The 21,499-nt window shown below is 41.2% G+C and overlaps 1 protein-coding gene across 1 annotated transcript in view; it reads left to right on the top strand.

Annotated features, from left to right (window-relative positions):
* Positions 1-21,499, top strand: part of adgra1b (adhesion G protein-coupled receptor A1b) — a gene marked incomplete at both ends in the record, with an annotated part of 190,841 nt that overhangs the window by 113,637 nt on the left and 55,705 nt on the right. Inside the window, 2 exons of the mRNA XM_079248652.1 lie at positions 12,813-13,023; positions 13,409-13,617. Of these exons, the coding sequence (XP_079104778.1) occupies positions 12,813-13,023; positions 13,409-13,617 (420 nt within the window). The remainder of the gene's footprint in view (positions 1-12,812; positions 13,024-13,408; positions 13,618-21,499) is intronic.

The raw sequence follows: 21,499 nt of genomic DNA on the forward strand, positions 1-21,499 counted from the left end.
TCAGCTTAAATATTTGCAGTGGAGGTGTATTTTAACCTCGAGATAAACTACTCTGCCAGGTCAGTTAGTTCATCCCAAAGTCTTAGACAAGAAATAAGGGACTTTTGTCTAAAAAGGTTTGGAGCTGTTTAGAATTTGACACAATTCTTTTTGTTCCCTTTTGCTTGTTTTAAAACAAGAGAGCTGAAATCTAAATATGTGACTTGATCCATGGTATGACTGTAGCTTTACACTGCAGGGCATCTTTTCTGCTGATCCATAAGTAAAGCTAAAGAAAACACTGACTGTTATCACTGATGCTCCTGGAATGAAATAGAACAATATCAGAGAACGGCAAAAGTTTTTACTTTCATTGCTCAGGTTGAAGTACAGATACCAGGTTTTGAAAATACATCTGTTTGAGTGTCAGTATCAACTCAAGCTTTTCACGCAAATAGTAAAAATACTGGCTTTAAAACTACTGGTATAAGACCAAAGTAAGGGAATAATAGGCATAAAAAAAAAAAAAGATAATGTCATGCCACAGTGGCCATAGTGCGCTCCCGCTCCTCCCCTTCCACCACTAATTTACTTCAGACAACATATGAAACTGTTTGGAAAAGGTAGTGTGAGGATAACGTAACCTGTTTTAAAGGCCACCGTTTTCATTTACTTGTATCTTCAGGAAATCCAGATATACCTGGGTGCCCCCAGAAGCCCCCTTGATCACATGGATGCTGTCAAGACATTGTGTCCCTGTATAAATGTCTACAGTCCCCCCAGGGTTGTTCTGGTTCCCTGGAAATCCATGAGGACAATGTAGGCTGAACACAGGAGTCCCTGGCACATGGCTTACAGAAGGCAAAGTGAGATGACCAGTATAATCTTAGAAAGCAGCAGCCTCTTAAAGCAACAATAAATCATTTCAACAGCACTAAAACTCCTCTAGCTGGTTTAGATTGGACATTGTCATTCATATTGCACTTTCCAGGAGCCATCATGGCCCTGCAGCATCTCAAGGATTTGAAACTGCGTTTTTTTTTTTTCCAGTCTGGGGACTTATATGATGGCTACTTTGTGTTATATGAAACCACATCACAGACCAGCAACTGGATATCAACACAATGGCTGTTTTGATGACATATGATACAGCAAAGAAACACAGTAGGATAAGTGAGAAGATGACAGTGAATATCAGAATGACTTTTATAGGCTGGAGAGAGCTCAGAGATGAAACAGAGCTGGCCTACTGCTAAATTCTTGTAACATTGTGTAACATTTCATTGTGGTGTTAATTTTAACTTTTTTGTTCTTGTCAGTTGTTGTTCTCAGAGAACTGCTGCTGAATTTGTATTTTTTTATTTGTTTGTTTACACTACAAGCTGAAGTTATTGTTGCATCCCCTTTCCATTAAGAGACACATTTGGTTAATTTATTTCACATTTTGTAATTGTTTAGTGATTTCTAGATTTGCCTTGGCACTTGTACCATGTTTAATATGCTGAATATTTGTTTCCTAAAATGTCGTTTCTTTTCCAAATATGTAAATTTGTTTTTAATTTCCCTAATATGTTTTATAAAATATAACTGCTTTCAAAATTTAAATGGATTTCTAAATGTAAGTTTTCATATTTGTTGTTTTTTGATACGTAGCTGCGTTTCGCTCTTCTCAGCCAGAAGAATAAAGAGAACGTATTTAGCCTCTTCTCTCTGCTCTGTTCACCATTTAAACATTTTCATTCTCTTTCCATTTTTATGCTTTATATAAAGTACTGAGTTGGCTACAGCATAAACAGTGGAAGGTTTCTACATTACAGGTCTGAAGGACAGATGTCCACACAAGTAGAAAGGTCTCTGACTTCCCAAATGCACAAATCGCTTTTCCAATACATAGAAATGTGGTGCAAAAGTTATTTGTGAGCGAAGAAACTCACAGCAGCGAATGGAAGCAGTCAGTTATTGAGCGTTTGTTCAGGGAAAATATCCAAGAGAGGAAAAATATTTGCAATCAGGTACTAAGCAAACACGTCTGGGGAGACGTTTTTTTTTTCATTTGTGATTTGTAGAATTACATGAAAGAAAGAATCTGACAAAATGTAACTGCGTGGGAGGAAAAAAAAAAACTGAACCAAAACTTTACGAGTAGAAATTTTCCAGGTTCTTTCGATGTTGCTTCACATTTATTGATACTTTATTAAAACAGCTTTGTCACAGATGCTCAGCTCTTTTAGCTTCAGTAAAAGTCTTGCTAATTTGAAGAAACAGAAATAAAAATCATTTCTATGGATGTTTTAGTGCTTTTTCCTGTTCTCATGTTGGGTCCTCTCAGTGGCTCCTGCCCCGGCTTATCGATAAACTTAAAAATTTTCTAAACTACTATTGTTTAAAGTATTGTGTAGGCTGAGTTTTTAATGAAGCTTATGCCACATGACTAAGCACTGTGGGTAGAGGCTGAGTCAGTTTGATGAAAACACCTTGACTGGTTCTATGCCGTTGATCTGTAACCAAATATGTTATTTCTCCTTTTGTCTTTGTCTTTTTTGGGACATATCGTGTGAGACTCATGTTTTGAGCTCAAGCAATGTAACTGTTATGCAATAATTTCCCACACAGTAAAAAAAAACAATCAAAAAGGAAAATAATAAACCTTCCTCTCACCTGGGAATGAGTCATTTTTGCCTGCAAGTTTATCATCAGCCTGGTGAGGGAAAAAAAAAAAAAAAAAAAAAAGATGACCACTAAAGCCATTACAGTTTTACTTGGTGAAGCCGCAGGATTAGTGAGAAGGGATTAATCTGGTGAAAGGAGGACATAAATATACAGCACTCTCCTGTCCTCTTCTTATGTTTTAATTTCCCTCCTAGATCAGTGAGATTTGCCCTAGCGATGCCCTGGGGGCTGTTTTCCAGCCGACATGTATAAATGCAGAATTAGAGACGAGGCCATTTAAGACAATCACATCCCGAGACAATTCTAATCGTAGCTTAAATACATAGAAGCTTAGTGATCATGTTTTCAGGTTCTCATCCAAAATTGCTGCGTTGATCAAAAGAATAGCCTTTATTTAGAATAATTATCTATTGAACCCCACAGCAACACCCGATTGTTCTTCGTGTTATGTTGTTAATGCTTATTCTGTAACACTTTGGCAGATTAGGTTCTTATTTGCTATTTTATGTTTGCTGCAGCTGAAAAACCTCATGCATGTGTGTGTACTGTACAAGCTGCAGGATTCAGCTGGAGGGCGTTAGTTTGTTGCAGCATCTACTGCACTGACGGGGCTACAGAAGCACCATTATGCAGTTTAGACATTGGTGTATGCAAATGATTAATCTCCAAAGCTCAGCTCTGTTCTCCTCAGTCTGTTTTGTCTTTGTTATGCAGACAGTGATGACCTCCCAATCCCTATAGTATTTCACAGCAGCAGGTGCGACACAAGAATTTAAAGGACCCGTTACATGTTTTGCACTTGTTTTCTGGTGGATCTGCAGTGTTAAAATGATGCCTTGCCACCTGAAGCTATAAAAAAGGACATAAATACATGTTTTAGTGGGTTGTTTTTTTTTTTTTTTACTGCTTTTTCAGTATTTCAATGCAAGGGAGTTGATTTATCTAGTAATCTTCACCTCTCGAAGGATTTTTTATTTTTTTTTTCAAACACCTTATAAGTTTTGCATTACAGTTTTTTGTATGATCAAATCCTTCAGGCAGTGTATCCCAGCTCAAGTGACTAAAGATGATCCATCATTTCTTCTCAAAATGCAGGAGTTTGTTTTCATTTCATAAATGTTTGCATCAATATAAGATTGTGGTGTAAAAGAAGGATGACACTTTTCAGCTTCCCTTATAGACCCAAAGATGTTGGATCAGTTTATGCAGTTTGTTTTTCCTGGCCAAAAACTTGGTTGCCAAAATGTCTGGATTTATTTTTATTTTTTGGTGCAATATTTTATGAACGAAGCACGTTATGATACTGGATTTGTGCTGAGATTAGCACTAAAAAAACACAGTGTTCCAACAATAAAAAGTCATGAATCTGAACGGCGAGTGGTGAATAAGATGGTTTCAGATGTCTGTGTCAGGATATCTGAGGTGTGAATGGGTTTCACTAAGATCATGGAAAGAAAGCTAAAGGAGCCAACAGTACTTTGTGTTTATCATGGGTGGCACCAGGATGTGCAGTAGCTTAATAGTTGCTACGTGGCTGCAAGGAGTTGCTAAGGTTTTCAAAATGTAAAATAATAATAACAAGAAGAGGGCAAGAAACAGCAGCATGCCATGAATTCAGTCAGTTAGAAGGCTCTTCCTCCAAATCATCTTGTTCTCAGGAAGTTACCTCCACCAGACAAAAAGCTCTCCCTTGTTCTAAAATCATTTTTAAGTTGTGATGTAGGAAAAACTAATCTCGAGGTAATCGAAATTAAGAATTACCTGACTAGGAATGATTATACTGGGTCCATTTAAACCAGCTTCCAAGTCAAAGTGGACTTGGGTTAATAGAGGAAATTAAAGCTGATAAAGATTCATACTTCTATGTGTCTTTTATTTTAATGCTTATAAGGAAATGTTACAGCTGCACTTTATAGGATTCAATCTAATAACATGTAGACATTTAATTTTCTCTTGTTTTTAAAAATCTTAGAGGCATGGAGATTTGTCAAGTCAAGCTTTCTTTCTTGTTTTTGTTGTTTTTTTTTATTCATTTATTTTGCTGATATATTACTCCCAGTCTTCCCAGTCTTCTACAGTCATGTGGAGTCTTGCATATGCATGTTCATGAAAAAGCACTTAAAGCATAATGTACTAGCTAGCACCCCCCACCCCCTGCCCCAACTCTGGCACTGTGAAGGGAAATAGTCAAGTCAAGCAGATTAATAAGATGGTTTCCATGGAGACAGACCATCCTAGCCATACCTGTTTGAAATAGAATCGTAGGAGAGGAGGTCGATGGACCAGCATAAGTCAGTGGTTCTCTATACAGCAACATGTAATACACCCAATTCATCCTGGAAATGAGAAGTGTTACTTTACATGCATCAGACCTGGCATCTACACGTCGATGCATGTTTAAAATAACGTTGCAAATCGTCAACCGTTAAGGTTACATTTCATAGTATAATCATTTCACTCCAGTTAATTAGGTAAGCCCACCTTTAGTGCTCAAACTGCAAATTGCCTCATGTGATATATTTGTGAGATCAATACTTGGCCTTGGCTTGCCAAAACTAAGAGACCGCCATAAACACCACAAGCCCAGAAAATCAAATAGTAACTGAGAAGTAATTGAATGATTCAATCTGCAAAGTGCACACACAAGTTCACATGCATTTCCCCCCAGCTCTGAATGTCAAATTGTAATTTAAAAAGCTCCAAAAGTACTGTAGTTGTTTTACCTCTTACCTCTTCTCGAAACTCAATTTAATCACATAGCGCTACTGGAGTGCCCACTTAATGGTTAATCTGACCACAGTCAGTAAGATGCTATTACCAGTAAATACCGTTTTTGACTTAAAATGCAGACATTTTGGAATACTGTTATGAAACAGGCGGAAAAGAATGGAAAGATCTGTTAATAAATAAGTGTCTCAACATAACCTTGAGAGTATTGCTGCCAAAATCAATAATAGTTAATCTGGAGTTGGTTTTAGAAAATATTTGGAAGTCATACTATACATATAATGACTTCTAGTGAACTTGTACAATTATTCACTGGGTCAGTGCAAACACAGAGGACAGGACCCTGCAGTGTAATCCAGCGTTATGACTCAGTTTCACCTCGGGAAGTGACTGCACACCCACTTTGTGTTATAGCCAACTGTTATTGCTGCGCCAAATGACTGCCCATTAATCCTCGCTCTCATCCCTGCAGCTGAATCAAACTTGAGGAGTGTGACACTAAAAGACAAAATGTGATAGTAAAGCACAGCCTGGACAAATTCCAAAAGAACCACAAAATTGTTTCTTTATTAGGATTATGGATCTGGGATCAGCCATAGAAACACACCATCAGCAAGGCTGTTATCCTTTTAAAATGCTGTTTTTGTTTCTTGTAAATTGTAAATACAAGACTAAACCTGTGCAACAATGAAGGAAGACAAACAAGGCAAGCAACTAGTTGCTTTCATAATCTCCATCTAAGTTTAGATTGTGCAAATGGGTGCAATGGTTTTCCAAGTAAACGTGCCGTTGCCTTTGTATTTCCTGACACTTGGCTACATCTGAATCTTAAGCACATATTCCTTTCATTCCAGCACAGCTCTTCATCTATCTTGTGCTCAAACCAGATCATGCAGCTGACATTGCTTTCTACAGCAAAAAGGGGAAAAAAGTGAGATTATGACAAGCCTTTGCAGTTTTTTTGGTTTTTTTTTCAAAGTAACAAATTCAGATTAATCTGATTCATTCCAGTCTTTGGAATATTTTGTAGCTTGTAGCTTTGAAGCCAATGAAAACCAGCTAACTCTAGCAGCCTGGAATTTATATATGTAATGCCAATGTTCACATCGACATTGATATTAAATCTCTGAAGGCTGCTGACGGGTGAAATAAAGATTTCGTCTCCACTCCCTCTACAGTGTATGACAACATATTTCCTTGCACATTCCTAATTATACCCAGACATACAGTTTTATTTCTCCAAGAAAAACTAACACTGTTGTAATGCACTGATAAGTTGTGGTACTTTGCTAAAAGCAAATAAAATAGATTTATGGGTCAGTCTTAAAGGGGCTTTTCCACAGCATTTCCACAGAGCCTCAGAAGGTAGATGAAAACATCCTCAAAAATTTACAGTAATTACAAGGCAGGAGCTTCAATAATAAGACTGGGAAAAATGCTATTAATGACCTGGACGAATTCTTAAGTGGTTGTTTCGCTGACCACTGAATACTGTGGTGAGGAAATTCTTAAAACATGCAAATCCAGTGAGATGGCAAATACAGAAAGAAGATCTAATGCCGGAGACTGATCTCAGTCCAGACTTATGTTTTCTTCCTGTGTGTTTCATGATATCATGCAGAGGAGCTGCCGTTTATTTTCATGGCTTTAGATAATGCTCTCATTTTTAATTAGACACATATTTGTCTGAGTTAAGCTCGATATTTCCGTCGCGTCGCAAACATCGGTTCTGGGTCTCAGATTGTTATTATGTAATATCATAAAAGAACTTTCTATGACATAATTACATATTGTTATATCGACCTATATCATCCAGAAACCTTCTTTTAAAACATAGCTTGACCTCAAATAAGATCAAATTAATGTCTCCCTGTGCTACTGCAGCTTTTTTTCCCTTATCCAATGGGGAATGAAGTGTTGATAATCACAAATGCAGATTAATCTGAATTGCTGAAAAAATAGCAAGTGTAGCTAATAACTCAGATAATTCAGGTTAATGTAGCAACGCTCAGTAAATGAACTTGTGCCGTTTTGACAACAGTGATTTAATTTACATGTTAAAATGTGTCTTCTGAAATGACAGTCTCTAACCCGTACCTCCAGCAACGGCACTGCATGCTTCTCCTGAAGCACTGTGGCCTTCCTTTTATTACTTTAATTAGAAGACCAGAGTTGGAAACTGTAACAAAGATCTTTGCATAAAGATAATCCCGTCATGCCTAAACTCTAACTTAATATCTTTGCCTCATTTAGCTGCAGATCTAATGATCTGCAAATTATTAGTCTGTGCCACTTGACTGGCTGCCCCATCGCTTTATGCTTTACACGGCAACTGCCGTAAAGTAGCAATGGCATATGTCAAGCAAGTATGTTCAAACTTTTAAATCCAGGCAGGAGGAAAAAGAGAGAACGGCACAGACTCTTCGCAGGTCTATCTAAAATGATGAGATGGAAATAGTTATTACAGTCTGTATTTCTACAGAGCCATCTAAAATGCATGTTGTTTCGTCTGTGAGGTTACGATCCATAAATTATGAGCCTCCTGCTGCAGGTGAATCTGCACATCTAATTGTAGCAATTTTTATCACCACAACCGTCATCACAGAAAACACACTTGATAAGCAAATTAAATTAAATCAATTAAAATCACTTTGGTTATCATGAAAATACATACATAAATAAAATGTTGTATAAGTAGAGTGACCACTTATGTGAAATGAACTTCTTCTCTCTCTCTCTCTCTCTCTCTCTCTCTCTCTCTCTCTCTGTATCTCTCATTGTCCCAGTATCACATAGAAATCTGGGCGTTTGGAGGTCATCCTTCACTCATGGACATTTTTACCTTTGCTAACACTGAATATTACAAGCTACACTGATGTAAAAATATGAGATTACTGACACAAACACATTGGTCAACATAATCACATAGACTAAATAAAATTCTCCTTATTACAAAAATGACATATTTACCACATTCAGATGTTTTGTGTGTTTGAAGACATAGCATTGTAAATGTAATCAGTGCTGTGACTGTGGATTTCTGCTTTCAGTGTACAGATCACCTACAGTTTTAGGAGGATGAACACACCCTGATTACCTTTGGGGTGGGACTGTACAACAATTTCTGATTGTGTAACTGATGAAATGAGAAGCCATCAAGTTATGAGTATCTGGAGCCTAGCTGGGACTAGCGGCCATTTCCCAGACCTGGCAAACTGTTTCTAGAAAAATGGAGCTGGCTCAGCAGAGTGAGCATGCTCAGGAATGTCTGGCTCTGGTCCTCAAGGGCCACAATCCTGCAGGTTTTCCACGAATCCCTGCTCCAACACACCGGATTCAGATGAATCAGTCATTGTGCAGAACTTCATTGGTTGTTGGATCCAAATAATGGAAGCCAGGTGTTTTGGGAAAAGGGATACATGGAAAACATGCAGGACATTGGCCCTTTAGTCACGACTTTAGTCACCCCTGTGCTAGCTGCTAGCTGCTATCTGCAGGAACTTGGAGGAGGAAACAAGTGGCTATAAGCCCACGAGAAGGCCACCTGCTGAACCATGCAGCGGCGGCTAGCTGCCGCTGCATGCTAGTTCAGCAGTAGGACAAGCCTCAACCAGCGAACTTTGTTCAGCTTGTTCTACCTTTACATCTCATAGCAGACAGAAACGTTTTCAGCACGTTAGAAAAATCATAAATCAGCATTTACTAAATCAAAATAAAGCTAGCTGTAGAGGGAGAGACATTTGTCATTGCAAAATAATGCTGAATTTCAGGAACAAAGACAAGTTTTTATGTGATGTATGACTCCTCCTGTAGTACTTAAAACTGCAAATCTGTAAATCTCCTCTCTAAGATCTGATCTTCCTTGAGGCGAGGTGTATATTAGTCACCCTGCTGCTGATTTATTAGTGACCTTTCAATCAAACCGTGTCCTCTTTCTGTTGCAGCCTCCTGTATGCTTTTTATTGAGCCACAAACCTGTGATGTGACACTATGAGCCAGAGCTGACTGAGGACAGCTGACGTCTGAAGCACTCCTCATTCTCCCTAAAGATCCCAATTTCCTGCGTCACATCTGCTGAAATGATCCCCATTTGCCCTACCCAAGCCAATACAACCTGTATCGTAAAAACAGACTGCTGTTGGCATAGTAACCATGTTAGACTGTGTTTATTTATCTTGAGAAGTATTGCTAACAAGACGTAGAGCATAAAAATGCTTCAGAGGAGTTCATCTCTTAAGCGGCAGCCGTGGCAATCAGTTTTCTGGAATCACATTTCCTTTGTTCCAATTTTTTATTTTTAGGGCGTATGAACATGTTTAAATGGTGACATAAAGCAAATGGCAGAAAATGGTTTTATAAAGGTTTGTTCTGAGCAAACTGGGATTTGTCTCAGCCTCTGAAACATCAAAGCCAAATGCAAAACCCCTGCAGTCTCCTGATGTCTATCTGTCATCGTGCCTTTGACCACGTCTGCACTGACAGGACTGCCAGTGATTACAACAGAAATTATGCAAATCTCCCATAGTGCTTGTCAGCAGTACTTTACTAGGACGGAACACAGGAAGCTGGCCTCTGAGTTAAACTCGTTTCCTTCATGTGTAATTTTCAAGTGATAATAAATATATGCATCTTTACCGTTTGTATCTCCAAAGGCACAGAGGTGTCTCCATTTCAGGTTTTGAATCATACTCTCCGGCTTAACATGTCTAAACCTGTTCAGTCCCCACAAATCAGGGATCTGTGTTTAAATATAAGATTTATTCTGAGATTTGGTGGCTGCTCCAGGTCAAACACTACTGCTGTGTTTGACCTGCAGGCTGTTTTACAGCTTGGTGGTTGTAACAAGCAAGGCTGTGCATCAAGTAACAGGCAGGAGGATGGAGGGAGATGGTCAAGAGGGAACAATGTGAAATGGGAGGTGACCGCTGACATTCACCTGCAATGCCTTGTGTGAAGAAAGGAATAAGAAATACAAGGAAAAGGAGAAGGAACATGATCGTCAGGCAAGAGCAAGAGATGGAGGGGGGAGTGTGTGATTGCAGTTACTACGGCTACTGCATGCTGCGCCGTTAGAAAGGGAGGGGCTTGGAGGAAGGTCACACAGCTCAGGTACAACTAGCTAAATCAACTCTGAAGTGAGAGGTCCCTGGTGATGTTGGGGTTGAGGAAATGTAGCTGTTTAGGTTGCTCAGGAAGAACATGGCTTGTTTCTCAGAACGGGACCTTGCGCGTGCTATGGCTTGTAGCACACCCTCTGGGCTGTGAATTCCTTTGATACGCCACATAAAAGAGGATGAAAGATGTAGAAAGAGATGTGGAAGCAAGTAGGAGATAAGATTTCTTTTGCGTGTTTGTGTTCTTTACAAGCATTTCCCCAGGGCATGGAGGTCACCTGCAACTGTGTTGGCTGTGTGAGACGAGAGCCGTCGAAATGCCAGGGTCACGTTTAACTCGTCCCTAAACCGTCAAAATTTCAATCTCCGTCCTTGATGTCTGTATCCCGTGACTTCTTGGAAACAACCTGCCCAGTTTAAGCTGTTTGGAGAAAGAAAATGACGCAGCATAAATTCCAAGGCAAAGATGGTCCGTCTTTCTTCTTCCCACCCATGGGCACTCACACACAAACACACAAACACACACACACATCTACACACACTCTGCAGGACGAAAATCGATAGCCTTTCAAGACTAAGTCAATGCAGAAACAAACAGCAAACATAGCTGATACTGTGAGATCACCGCTGGCTCCTCAGTCATGGTGGCTCTAATGAAAATAAACTGAGTCTAAGCACGGCCCAGCTCTTCGTCACGTGGATGAAATCATTTCCAGAGCCAAGTCATCTGACCAAAACAACACAAGCTGGGGTATCCAAAGGGTCACGAAGTCGCTCATCGTGATGACTCCCACGTGAAACAAACATCCCATCGCTGTGGCCGACATGACTCAGACATTTCCCCAAACTTCTTCCTCAGCACTGACTTTGTAACTCCACCATTAACTGTAAGGGCACTTAATGGGCGCCCACATTCATCTTGGCTGGAAAGCCTCCCTCCTCCTTAAGCTCACAGTGCTCATCATCTCACTCTGGAGGGTGACATGATGGAAAGCTGAACAAAACAGACTTCATTAGGAAAGCCAGCCCCAACGTAACAGGATCATTATTTTTATTATGACCATGCATCATCAACTCCTCCGTCATTAGCATTTTTCTACATGAGGGTCACTTGCTGAGTGAACATGAGGGGTCAGCTGATCATGCAGCACAACTATGCTGATTTATTCTCTCTGCTGAATAAGTTAAAGCACAACTGAAGTCTGCAAACGCATCTCCTTGTCAACAACAGGTATTAATATGTCTACAACACACTTCATGCTTGAAATACTGATCTCATAAGAGCTGATGCATGATGGTAAGCGTGTGGCCACACATGTGCTGCAGGGTCCTCTATGCTGACATTGCACCTCTGAAAGCCTTTTAATGATTAAGGTCGATCTTGGTTAAGTGCTGACTGTCTGTCACTGCTCCACACACACACACACACACACACACACACACACACACACACACACACACACACCGTGTGCAACATTTCTGCAGCCTGTCAGGTGTGACAAAGTTACTGCAGCTGTTGTCACGTAGATGCAGAAGGTTAGACCTGTTTTTTTGTTTGTTTGTTTGTTTGTTTTTTAGCTACGTCTCTTTGAACAGGATGAGCAGAGACAACCGACCCTCTGCTGTTTGCGTCAGAATGCAAAACGATCAGCCTCAGGTCAGAAGAGATCAGAGCGCGCGTGCATCTTGAACGCAGCTCCTGTGGGATTGGGAGAATGGCTGCACAGGGGGATTATTTGGGATGTTTCTTCCTTATTATTATTATTTTACTTGCTGCCACAAGAAAATAAAAGCAAGTTAGGACAGAATCAATGTATATCACATCTTGTCAAAGCCTCAAAGATGGCGATTGCCTGCACTTTGACATTCACAATCAATCATTCTCTCCTAGCTGCCTCTCACCAAGGCTCCTGCTCCCCCCCCCCCCCCCCCCCCCCCCCCCCAACCTTCCTCCCAATTAGTGGTTGAAAAGAAGATAAAGTCTAATCGGTTGTCTCTTTAAATCAAGCTGCTGTGTTGATGTGCCCTCAAGCTGAAATGGTAAGAACCATTTCCACCTCTGCGGCAGGGAGCCGGACCAAACAGGCGCACTAGAGCGCTCCAAGCGCGAGTCGTTCCCCTGGCCATGTGGGATCTGTGGTCGCCTCCGCTTCTGGAGATTAAAAAAAACACTTTAACAAGCTCTCTTTTGCTTTTTTTTTATTTTGAATGAGAGTTTGTTTTTTTTAAACAGTGATTTTGGGAAGAACTGTTTAATTTTTGTTTCCCTTTCTCCTTCCTTTTTTTTTCTTTTATGTGTGCGTGTGTGTGTTCCGTCCGCAGAACTCCGTGGCAGTCGCCTCGATCCATTTACCGCTGGCTGGTACGCCTATCCCCTCCTCTGCCTTGCAATCTGTTGATAACTCCACTTGCAGGCTGCAGCTCATAGTGTTTCGCAATGGGAAACTCTTTCCTTGCACCGGGAATTCGTCGAACCTCGCAGATGATGGGAAGCGGAGGAGCGTTTCCACACCAGTTGCTTTCACCAAATTAGGTAAGAGGAAATCCGTGTTTCTCATCATGCGTGTGATGTCAGCTGTGGACAGTGTTGCCAACATGAAATGCATGCTTACGCGCGCAGACACAGTTCGCTCTGCGCAACATGTGGACACGCGCATCTGTACTGAAATAAATCTAAACTCTGCTGCGTTTGGATGAAGGAAACAGCAGCCTATTTAGCTGATCAGTGGCTTCTATGAGGTCTGTTTTAGGGTTCCTTTCATGAAAGTTATCTAAAAAAAACAAAGAAAAAAAAACACTTGCTGTGGCGTGCACGCAGCTTTTGCGCACATGCTTTCCTTTCCCCCTTTTTCTGTGCCATAGCACTCTGAGACTTTCCACTTGGTTTCCTTTTAGTCAATGTGTTGCTTTTCTTGCAGATGGGTGCAGCAGCGCGAGAGTCGTGCACTCCGTTACTATTGCTCTCAGGCACTTCGCACTGGGTGTAGACCCCACCGCAGCCTACTGGGATTTTGACCTGCTGGATGGACACGGTGGCTGGAGGGCAGAGGGCTGCCACATAACTGGCTCCGGGAGCAACACGACCACCATTCATTGCACCCACCATAATAACTTTGCTGTGCTAATGGTGAGTAAGTCTGCTGTGTGGTACCAGTGTCATTCATGTTGCCATGACCCCCACATAACGTGTTTTCCACTGCTTAGGGCCTATTATGGATCAAATGCAACCTTTTTTTTTTATCTCACCAATGGAATATACGGAGTCACGTGTTTTAAAAGGCACATCTTACAGGGACCTTTAAAAGCTTCCTTTTATTGTTGCTGCCCGGCAGAGGGGAGAGAAAAGAAAGGATGGGCAAATGCGCTATGGAGATTTATGGGCTTTGGAATACGCGACATTTCCTCTGTATCCTGGAAAAGAGAAGTTGCGTGTGTTGTGTAGTCTGCCACCCCTTTTTTTTTTTTTTCCAAAAAAGAAGCACAGCAGCTGAAATAGAAGCGATGCTCAGGAGAAGGAGCGCCTTGTCAGGAGCTATTCGCCTCCAAGCGCAAGTGCTGTGCTAATTGGTTGCAACCATCGCTGAAAAAATAAATGCTGGACTGCAAAGCTTAGCATCGTTTCATCTGCGCCTCTCAACTTGATCCCAACGCCGCCAAGATGCCTTCCTCTGACGACGTCCTCTTGTTCAAATTGATTTCATGAGGATATCACAAAAAAAAAAAAGCGCAATGGCACCGCATCGCCCAGTCGCTCCATAGAGCCGCTGCGCCTCGTCCGCGTTCTTGGATGAAACGAAATCCTCCGGATGTTTACCGAAGAGTGGGATTCGTTAGACTGGGAGGTCAGTTCTCAGTGGAGCATGAAAAGTGTTGTGCTTGAGATGTCGGTGTTTTCCGAGTTGCCTTTTCTACCCCCCCCCCCCCCCCCCCCCCCCCCCCCAACTCCCCCTTTCTTCCCCCTGCATATTTCATGAAGCTGCTGTTCAGTTGGGCTGATTGAGGAAAAGCTGGCTCGTGAAGAGAAAAAAGAACAGCCGCATAGGCTTGGGATGGACTGGTGTACAGAGGAAAAGCGGCATATGAGGAAGGCATGGGGTGCTCAGAGGGGGAGAGAGTGGGGCGTCTGTGGGGAATACTGAACTGTTGTCAGATGGAGAGCAGATGTCAGATTGTCATTGTGCATGTTTTTTCAGCCGAACACGGGCTTGGGGAGGCGCACCATCAATGGGCGCACTGTGGCAGCCAGAATGAAGCTAAATAGGCATGCTTTTTTTTATTTTTTGTCAAATTTTCCTGGTAGCATATGAATGATTTGAACTTCAAGAAACGTCCGACAACTGGAGGGTTGTCATAGCGATGATGGAAAGCCGTGACGAGAATGTCCACATCACGGTGTTGTGTGAGCGTTTGCGCCGGGGATTGCGCGTCTGCTAATGCAGTCACCACACCCGCCTGGTCTCTGCAGTGCCCGACAAAAGGACCTTTATTTACAGACTTGTGACATCATCCTTCTGTTAGTCTCATTTGAAATGATGTATATCGCAGCGGTGATCTTTTTACTGCGCAGGGCAGCGCCTCCAAGTACTGAACCTGTTGCATAATCCTTTCATGTCAGAGAAGAGGAATTGCCAATCACCGCCTGAGTGCAAGTTGACCATTTACCACAAGCCATTTCCATCAGCGAAGCTCTAAATTTTAACCCCTGTTGGGATGATGTTGAAACCTCTGGTTTTAATAAAGAAAAAAAAATGTTGAACAGGTTCTAAAGTCTCTAAAAACAAAATGAGATGAGATAGTGATCAGATTATATCAGTATGACTGGACCATCTGCCTTGTGTCTAAAAGAAACACTGGATTCTTCTCAGCGTTTTGCTCTATAACATCCATCTGTGATCTTGAATGAAAGAGCTGAAGGCTGGCGCCAGTTCAGGACGGCTTTTATAGAAAAGTAATGCAAGAAGAAAAATCAAAGGGTGAAGGTTTAGTGTTTCTGTATCCAAACTTTGCATTGAATTCCTTTGAGGAATGGAATGTGTGTGTCTTTATGTTTACACAGATGACTAGTCTACATAGCATTGCATATGTAAATTTAGGACTGAGGATTGGAATATGTAGTAAAAAGACACGTTTAGACTTGGTTCAGAAGAACATGTTGCATGTTGTTTGTTGGCTTTGTGATCAGAGCCCCAAACAGCAGACACTGGCCAGGATGTGCGTGGAAAAACTCAGCTGTGACAACCTTCATAACGTTGTGTGATGAATATCACAGTCCTTCTGTTGGTAGTTTTTAAAGTTTATCTGAAGGTCTTTTTTTTTCCGGAAATCAGGTTCAGATCCTCACCTGTTAGATTAGATACAGAGACAGAGATTACAAGGCGGCCTGTCTCTGTTTTAAACTTGCAGCTGTTGGAAAGCAGCCGCTCCAGATTTCAGCACCAGGGACAGTTCTCAAACATTTCTCCTTCTCCCTCCTTCTGAAGTGCTTCCTCCCCCCCTCCCCCCCGTCCCCCATCTGCCTCGTGCAGGCCCATCTCTGTCTGAAGGGAGGGCTGACTCACTCATTTACAGCAATGCAGCTTCATCATCTGTCTTCATCACAGTGACAAGCCTAAACCCCCCCCCCCCCCCCCCCCCCCCCACATAAGAATCCCCTCCTCCCTGAAGCCGCGCTCTGCGCTGCGTACTGTGTTGGAGGTAGCTCGGTGCATTTATTTATTAAAGTATTTACTCATGTGGTAATTTCTGCGAAGGAGTTCCTGCATTTTCCTGCTGCAGACTGTTTAATATGCAGGAGCAGACCTTTAGAGGCAAAGACACACATGGTGTGGGTGGCTGGCTTTTGTAAGTATCCAATCATAACCGAGGCCCCGAGGCCATGGCCCAATAAGAGACGAGCTGCTTGGAGATGTGTTCCTTTACATGGAGCTGGATATGTGAACTGTGATCTCCGAATCATCGGGATCCTTTTGCATTGGTTCTGTATCACAGTTGTAATCAAACAGGTGACCTGTTGAGTCCCACACAGCAGACATGCAGCAACCTCTAATGTGTTTCAGTGATGTTTTAAAGGAAAAGTGAACAGGATGTTTAGAGGAACCGAGATTTAAATCAATCCAGTGTTTGTAGATTTTAATCATACAATAAGTAAGAGTATTTGCAACATTCAGTACTTCTAAATATTTCATGACCAAGTGGAAGAAGGCCTTTCAGCTGAAGTGTTTCTGAAGGATTTAAAGCAAAAAGAACTTTCTCTGCAGAAAGATTTTTAATCATTGCATCCGTTTGTACTGATGCTAATCTGGAAGCTTACAAAGCTGAAGAAAATGCTACTTTACATTACAGAAAACCTGATTCTAGTTCTCTGGGCCAATTTTACAAGTTATGTTGGGAAGGTAGAAAAAACAAACAAACACAATCTCTTAAACGATTTTGTTTTTTTGTGTTTGTTTCAAATCTTTGTGTGTTTTTAAAGTTGTTTGGATGAATCTATAAGAAACATCCAGCTGGATGAAGTTGTTAATAATTAATCCGTGTTCATTTATGTCTTTGTTTTTCTGGAAGAGGTTACACGTTAGAGGTCAGGGAACCTAATGATAGATCCTCAAACATATATTTAATATTATAAGCTGAATTAATTAGTTCATTCATTCATTCATTCATTCATTTATTATCTGAAACCGCTTAATCCGATTAAGGGTAGTGTGGGAGCTGGAGCCTATCCCAGCAGCCGTTGGGCAAGAGGCGGGGCTCACCATGGACAGGTCGCCAGTCCATCGCAGAAGCTGAGTTTCTGTTTTTATAAAAATCTTTCTATGAATTATTCTCGTGTTGAAGGTCACAATGGCTGGAAGTCATCTCCGCTGACACTGGGCATGAGATGAGGTTGCAACTCTCTGTAGGTTAGCAGTCCATCACAAAGCCAATGGACAATACACTCTCATTTGTAAGTTAGGATAAAAGTAGCTCTGAGAATACATATCAAGAGACTTCAGCCTCTCATTTCAGAGCACTTCTACGTACAAATTTCACAGAAGAAGAGATGAAATAGGGAGTATGGTATAATTGCAATTCTTCCGTGTCTCTTCATGTTTGGCTGTGTGCTTTCAGCAAAAACCGCCCAACAGGCCTGAACTCACTTGTCTCTGTTGCTGCACCTTCATCTTGAACCAAACCTACCTAGATAGGACCCCATCCTGACAAATGATCTCTCATTGACTAAGTCCTCCACAGGCTCATTACCAGAGTGACATTCCCGATGACTGCTGCTGCTCACCACCAGGTCATGGCTCACATACAGAGAAACAAAATGTCTGCATGGCAGAGCAATTACCAAAATCCCTCAGTGATACAATTCTACCTGAATTACTATCATCACCTCTTAAATGCTCACACGTCTGTGCTTTGTCAAGGTGACATACACTGATTTTGATTGCATATGAACAAACAAACATCATCTAGAGCGAGTTGATTATTGACATTTACACCATATTTGCTATTTTTTTTCCTGTAGCACTAATGGCTAATACACACATTCTGTAAATTGTGAGGAATACATGTGGCTAAATCTGCTTCCCTGCAGTGTTGAGATCTTCTGCAGCTCAGGAACAATATTTTTCTTGTTTGCGGCTCATTTTACCCATCTATTTCTCTGCGTATAACGCTTTCAAAGTCGCATGTCCTCATTAGTCCTTTGTCCGCATCTGTGCTCGGGGCCCACATAATGAGACAACAAGACAGCTTTCATCGTTCGCCCACAAGCAAACAGCAGCTCCAGCATGCTTAACTTTATCCTCACATCGTGAACTTCTCTATCTCAGCGACATTTTTATGCTAAAGGAGCTTTGGTGTGTGTTTTTGGAGATGAGGGGATTTGCAGCGATAATGACGATGACCTGTTTAGATATGTATGGTGTCTCTCAGCATTGTGTTGGCATTTTTCTGTTGGTGCGCATTGTCGTGGGAGGGGAAGAGAGAATACATGATGACAGCCTGTGATATCAACATAGGCGGAGTGATGCCTTGTGGTTGTGTTAGATGATAGTGGATTAAAAAAGGTTTATGAGAAAAGAACTGGGCATCACGTATTATCCACCCGTTCCCTCTGGAAAACAATTTCAAAACACGTACAATAGGGGTGTTTGAAACAGGCTACATGTGGTGTTTACTGATGGAAAAAATATCTATACTGGGTAAGATCTTCAGAGATTAGGACCATTTTATAGACTGAAAATGTTTCTGCTTAAGTAGCAGAACGCTAAAGACAATAAAAAGCTGTTTTTGCTGAAAGCTATACTTTTATATTTTAACAGAAGCTTCATGCTAATTCCCCTTCTTGCAGAGAGTTGAAAAGCAGACTTTGTTATTCTGACGTGGGCTTGTGTGAAGCACTAGTCGGTGTTTTACCTGCAGTGTACAGCAGGCTTGCTCTAACTTACAAGAATCTGGGTGGAATTGTAAAGATTGAGACCGACTAATGGCTGTTTGGTAAAGAGCAACAAAAGAGCAAAGTTTTAACGATGAAAATGGTTCAAACCAACAAAAACAAATCATCGTAATTCCAGTCAACACAGTTTTCTTAACTGAACAGCAGCTTCCTAAATGATATGAAACGGGTCGGTTGTGATTTGCACTTAATTTAGTTTAATCGCACAATTTCACTTATAGAACATTAAAGTAACCAAAAAGTCTGGCAAAGCCTACGTATGTCATGATTTGGTTTTTGTTGTGCCTTGGTTTCGGGTTTCCTGTTTTATTTTGTAGTTTTTCCTATTTGGTTCTCTTGTTTGTTTTTTTAGCTTTATTGATTTCCTGTTCATTAAGTTCACCTGGTCTTGTTTTAGTTCATTCAATACACCTGTTTCTTGTTTGGTTCCCCAGTGTATTTATACCCCTCAGTTTTAGTTCTTAGTTGTGGGATCATTTTGTTTGTATGTATGTTGCTTTAGGCCCTTGGGTAACAATAAATCTCCTGGAAATCTGCATCCCTGTTCCCTCGTCTCTGCATTTGGGTCCACGCCTTCACCATTGCCACTGCCTGTCCAGACAACTTATTACTATTTAAATGATTTCTAATGTAAAGATCTGCAATAAGCTCCCTAAGAAGTCAGATACAAGCCCTGGTAGGGTCAGGTGATCAGTATTGGCATAAATGCACCATTACACACTCCACTGTGTTACATTGCGTCCTTTGTGTTCTTATGTAGGGTAAATACCAAAAATATAATAAAATGCAAAAGTGGTACATCCACATGTTGGTTTCAGTTGTTTAGATGGTAAAGATGACCAAATTTCCCCCTGATGCTTCAAACTGGGAGCGTTCCGACTGCTGACTCATAGACTACCCACAAGTTGTTCAAGCAACCCCACTCCAAACAAAAGACGAGAAATCCTCTTAAAATAAAGAACTGTTCTATAGCTAAGTGTACACAGTGTATTAGTGAACAAGCTTTCAGTTGTTAGATGGATTTCTTGGCTTGTTGACTTATTAAATCAGCTGTTTCCTTTTTGTTTCCAGTCTATTTTGTGTCTGCAAACCAAGCTAAGCTAGCACTCTGCTGTCCAAACTTCACGACTGAACAGAAATGTTGTTCCAAGCAGTTTGCTCATCTAACACTCGCAGTTAGTGTGTTTCTAAAACAGCGTCCTTTAAGTATCTTGATGCTGCAACGCAGTGATGGATTATTGTTAAACCTGTAATGTTTCTCAGTAAAGACATACCAGGCCACAAATTTAATAATAAAAAAAATAAGTACAACTTAGTTTTACAGCTTATCAGAAATACATAGTTTGTTCATGCTGCTGTTATTCTTTGGGAAATGTATGCAGCTTACGCTAATCCCTCACGTAAATGCAACTATGCAAAATATTGGAGCCCTTTAAGCATCAGTTACCTTTCACCCTTCACCTCGCCTGTACTGGCTCCAAATGTGACAGATGACAGACGAGCGGTAATCCATGTGAGGATGCAGGCATGCAGCGGCCAAACCGTCAGCTGACGTAACCAGTTACACGGAGGATTGGTTTTGTGCTGCTCAGTGTGAACTTAGTGAGGTTTGGCTGTGGTTCATATATGAGAAATGCACGTTTCATTTGTAAGCATAAGCTAAAATTCTACGTTAGCCATGGCTGCTTTAACACACGAGTACAACCGTGTGTGTGTGTGTGTGTGTGTGTGTGTGTGTGTGTGTGTGTATCTGTGTGTGCTTGCTCCAGTCACAGCATCACTGCAGACTGTCTTTATGTTGGTATTACTCTGGTTTAACCTCAGTGTTTGCTGACTGCAGAGTGCAGATTTGCTTTGGTGTGAAGGAGGAAGGGAACTGGCTCATGCAGCTCTCTAAGCAGACCGTTGCTGTCCAATTACCTGACATGTGATGCAGATTGTTTTCTCCTTGACTAATGAGTTCGGAGCTCACTGAATTCTGTTTATCTCAGACATTAACAGTTTTGCCCTGGCTTTGCTGAAGTAAGCCGCTGCTCCTTACTGGTGCGTTTTCCAGATGCTCTGCATCGGGCATCTATTTTAAATGCTGTGTGTATCCCTCTTTTAGCTTGGATACAAATTGTATTGCTTTAACCTATTGTGATTCAAATTATGTATGCTCCTCAGCTAAGAGTATGAAAGATTATAATAATGCTGCTGCCAGCAGAAGGGATTGTTGCACTTAATACGTGTGCATTTGTGAATGCGTTAAGAAAGTTAATGGGCTATTCGGTGGTCCTACAGTTTTGATGTTGTTTATATGCAGTAACTGATTAATTGGTGGCCAAAGCTGTGCTAAGGACTTTATACGCAGACATACTGCTTGCTTGAAATGTTAAACAGTCCTCGCCGAGGAGCCGTCTTCTCATAAGATAATGATCTAGTTGCTTTTTGATGATCTTTCCAAGTTGATCATTTTGGCACATAATTGTCAAACAATCCAGGATGAGTTTTTACCATTTTTATTTAAATTTCGATGGCTTTGTTTGGACTTGCACATGTCTGCTGCACAGCCCCGATTAGTCAC

This window comes from Telmatherina bonti (genome assembly GCF_933228915.1).
Source record: "Telmatherina bonti genome assembly, chromosome: 11".
Taxonomy (NCBI): Eukaryota; Metazoa; Chordata; class Actinopteri; order Atheriniformes; family Telmatherinidae; genus Telmatherina; species Telmatherina bonti.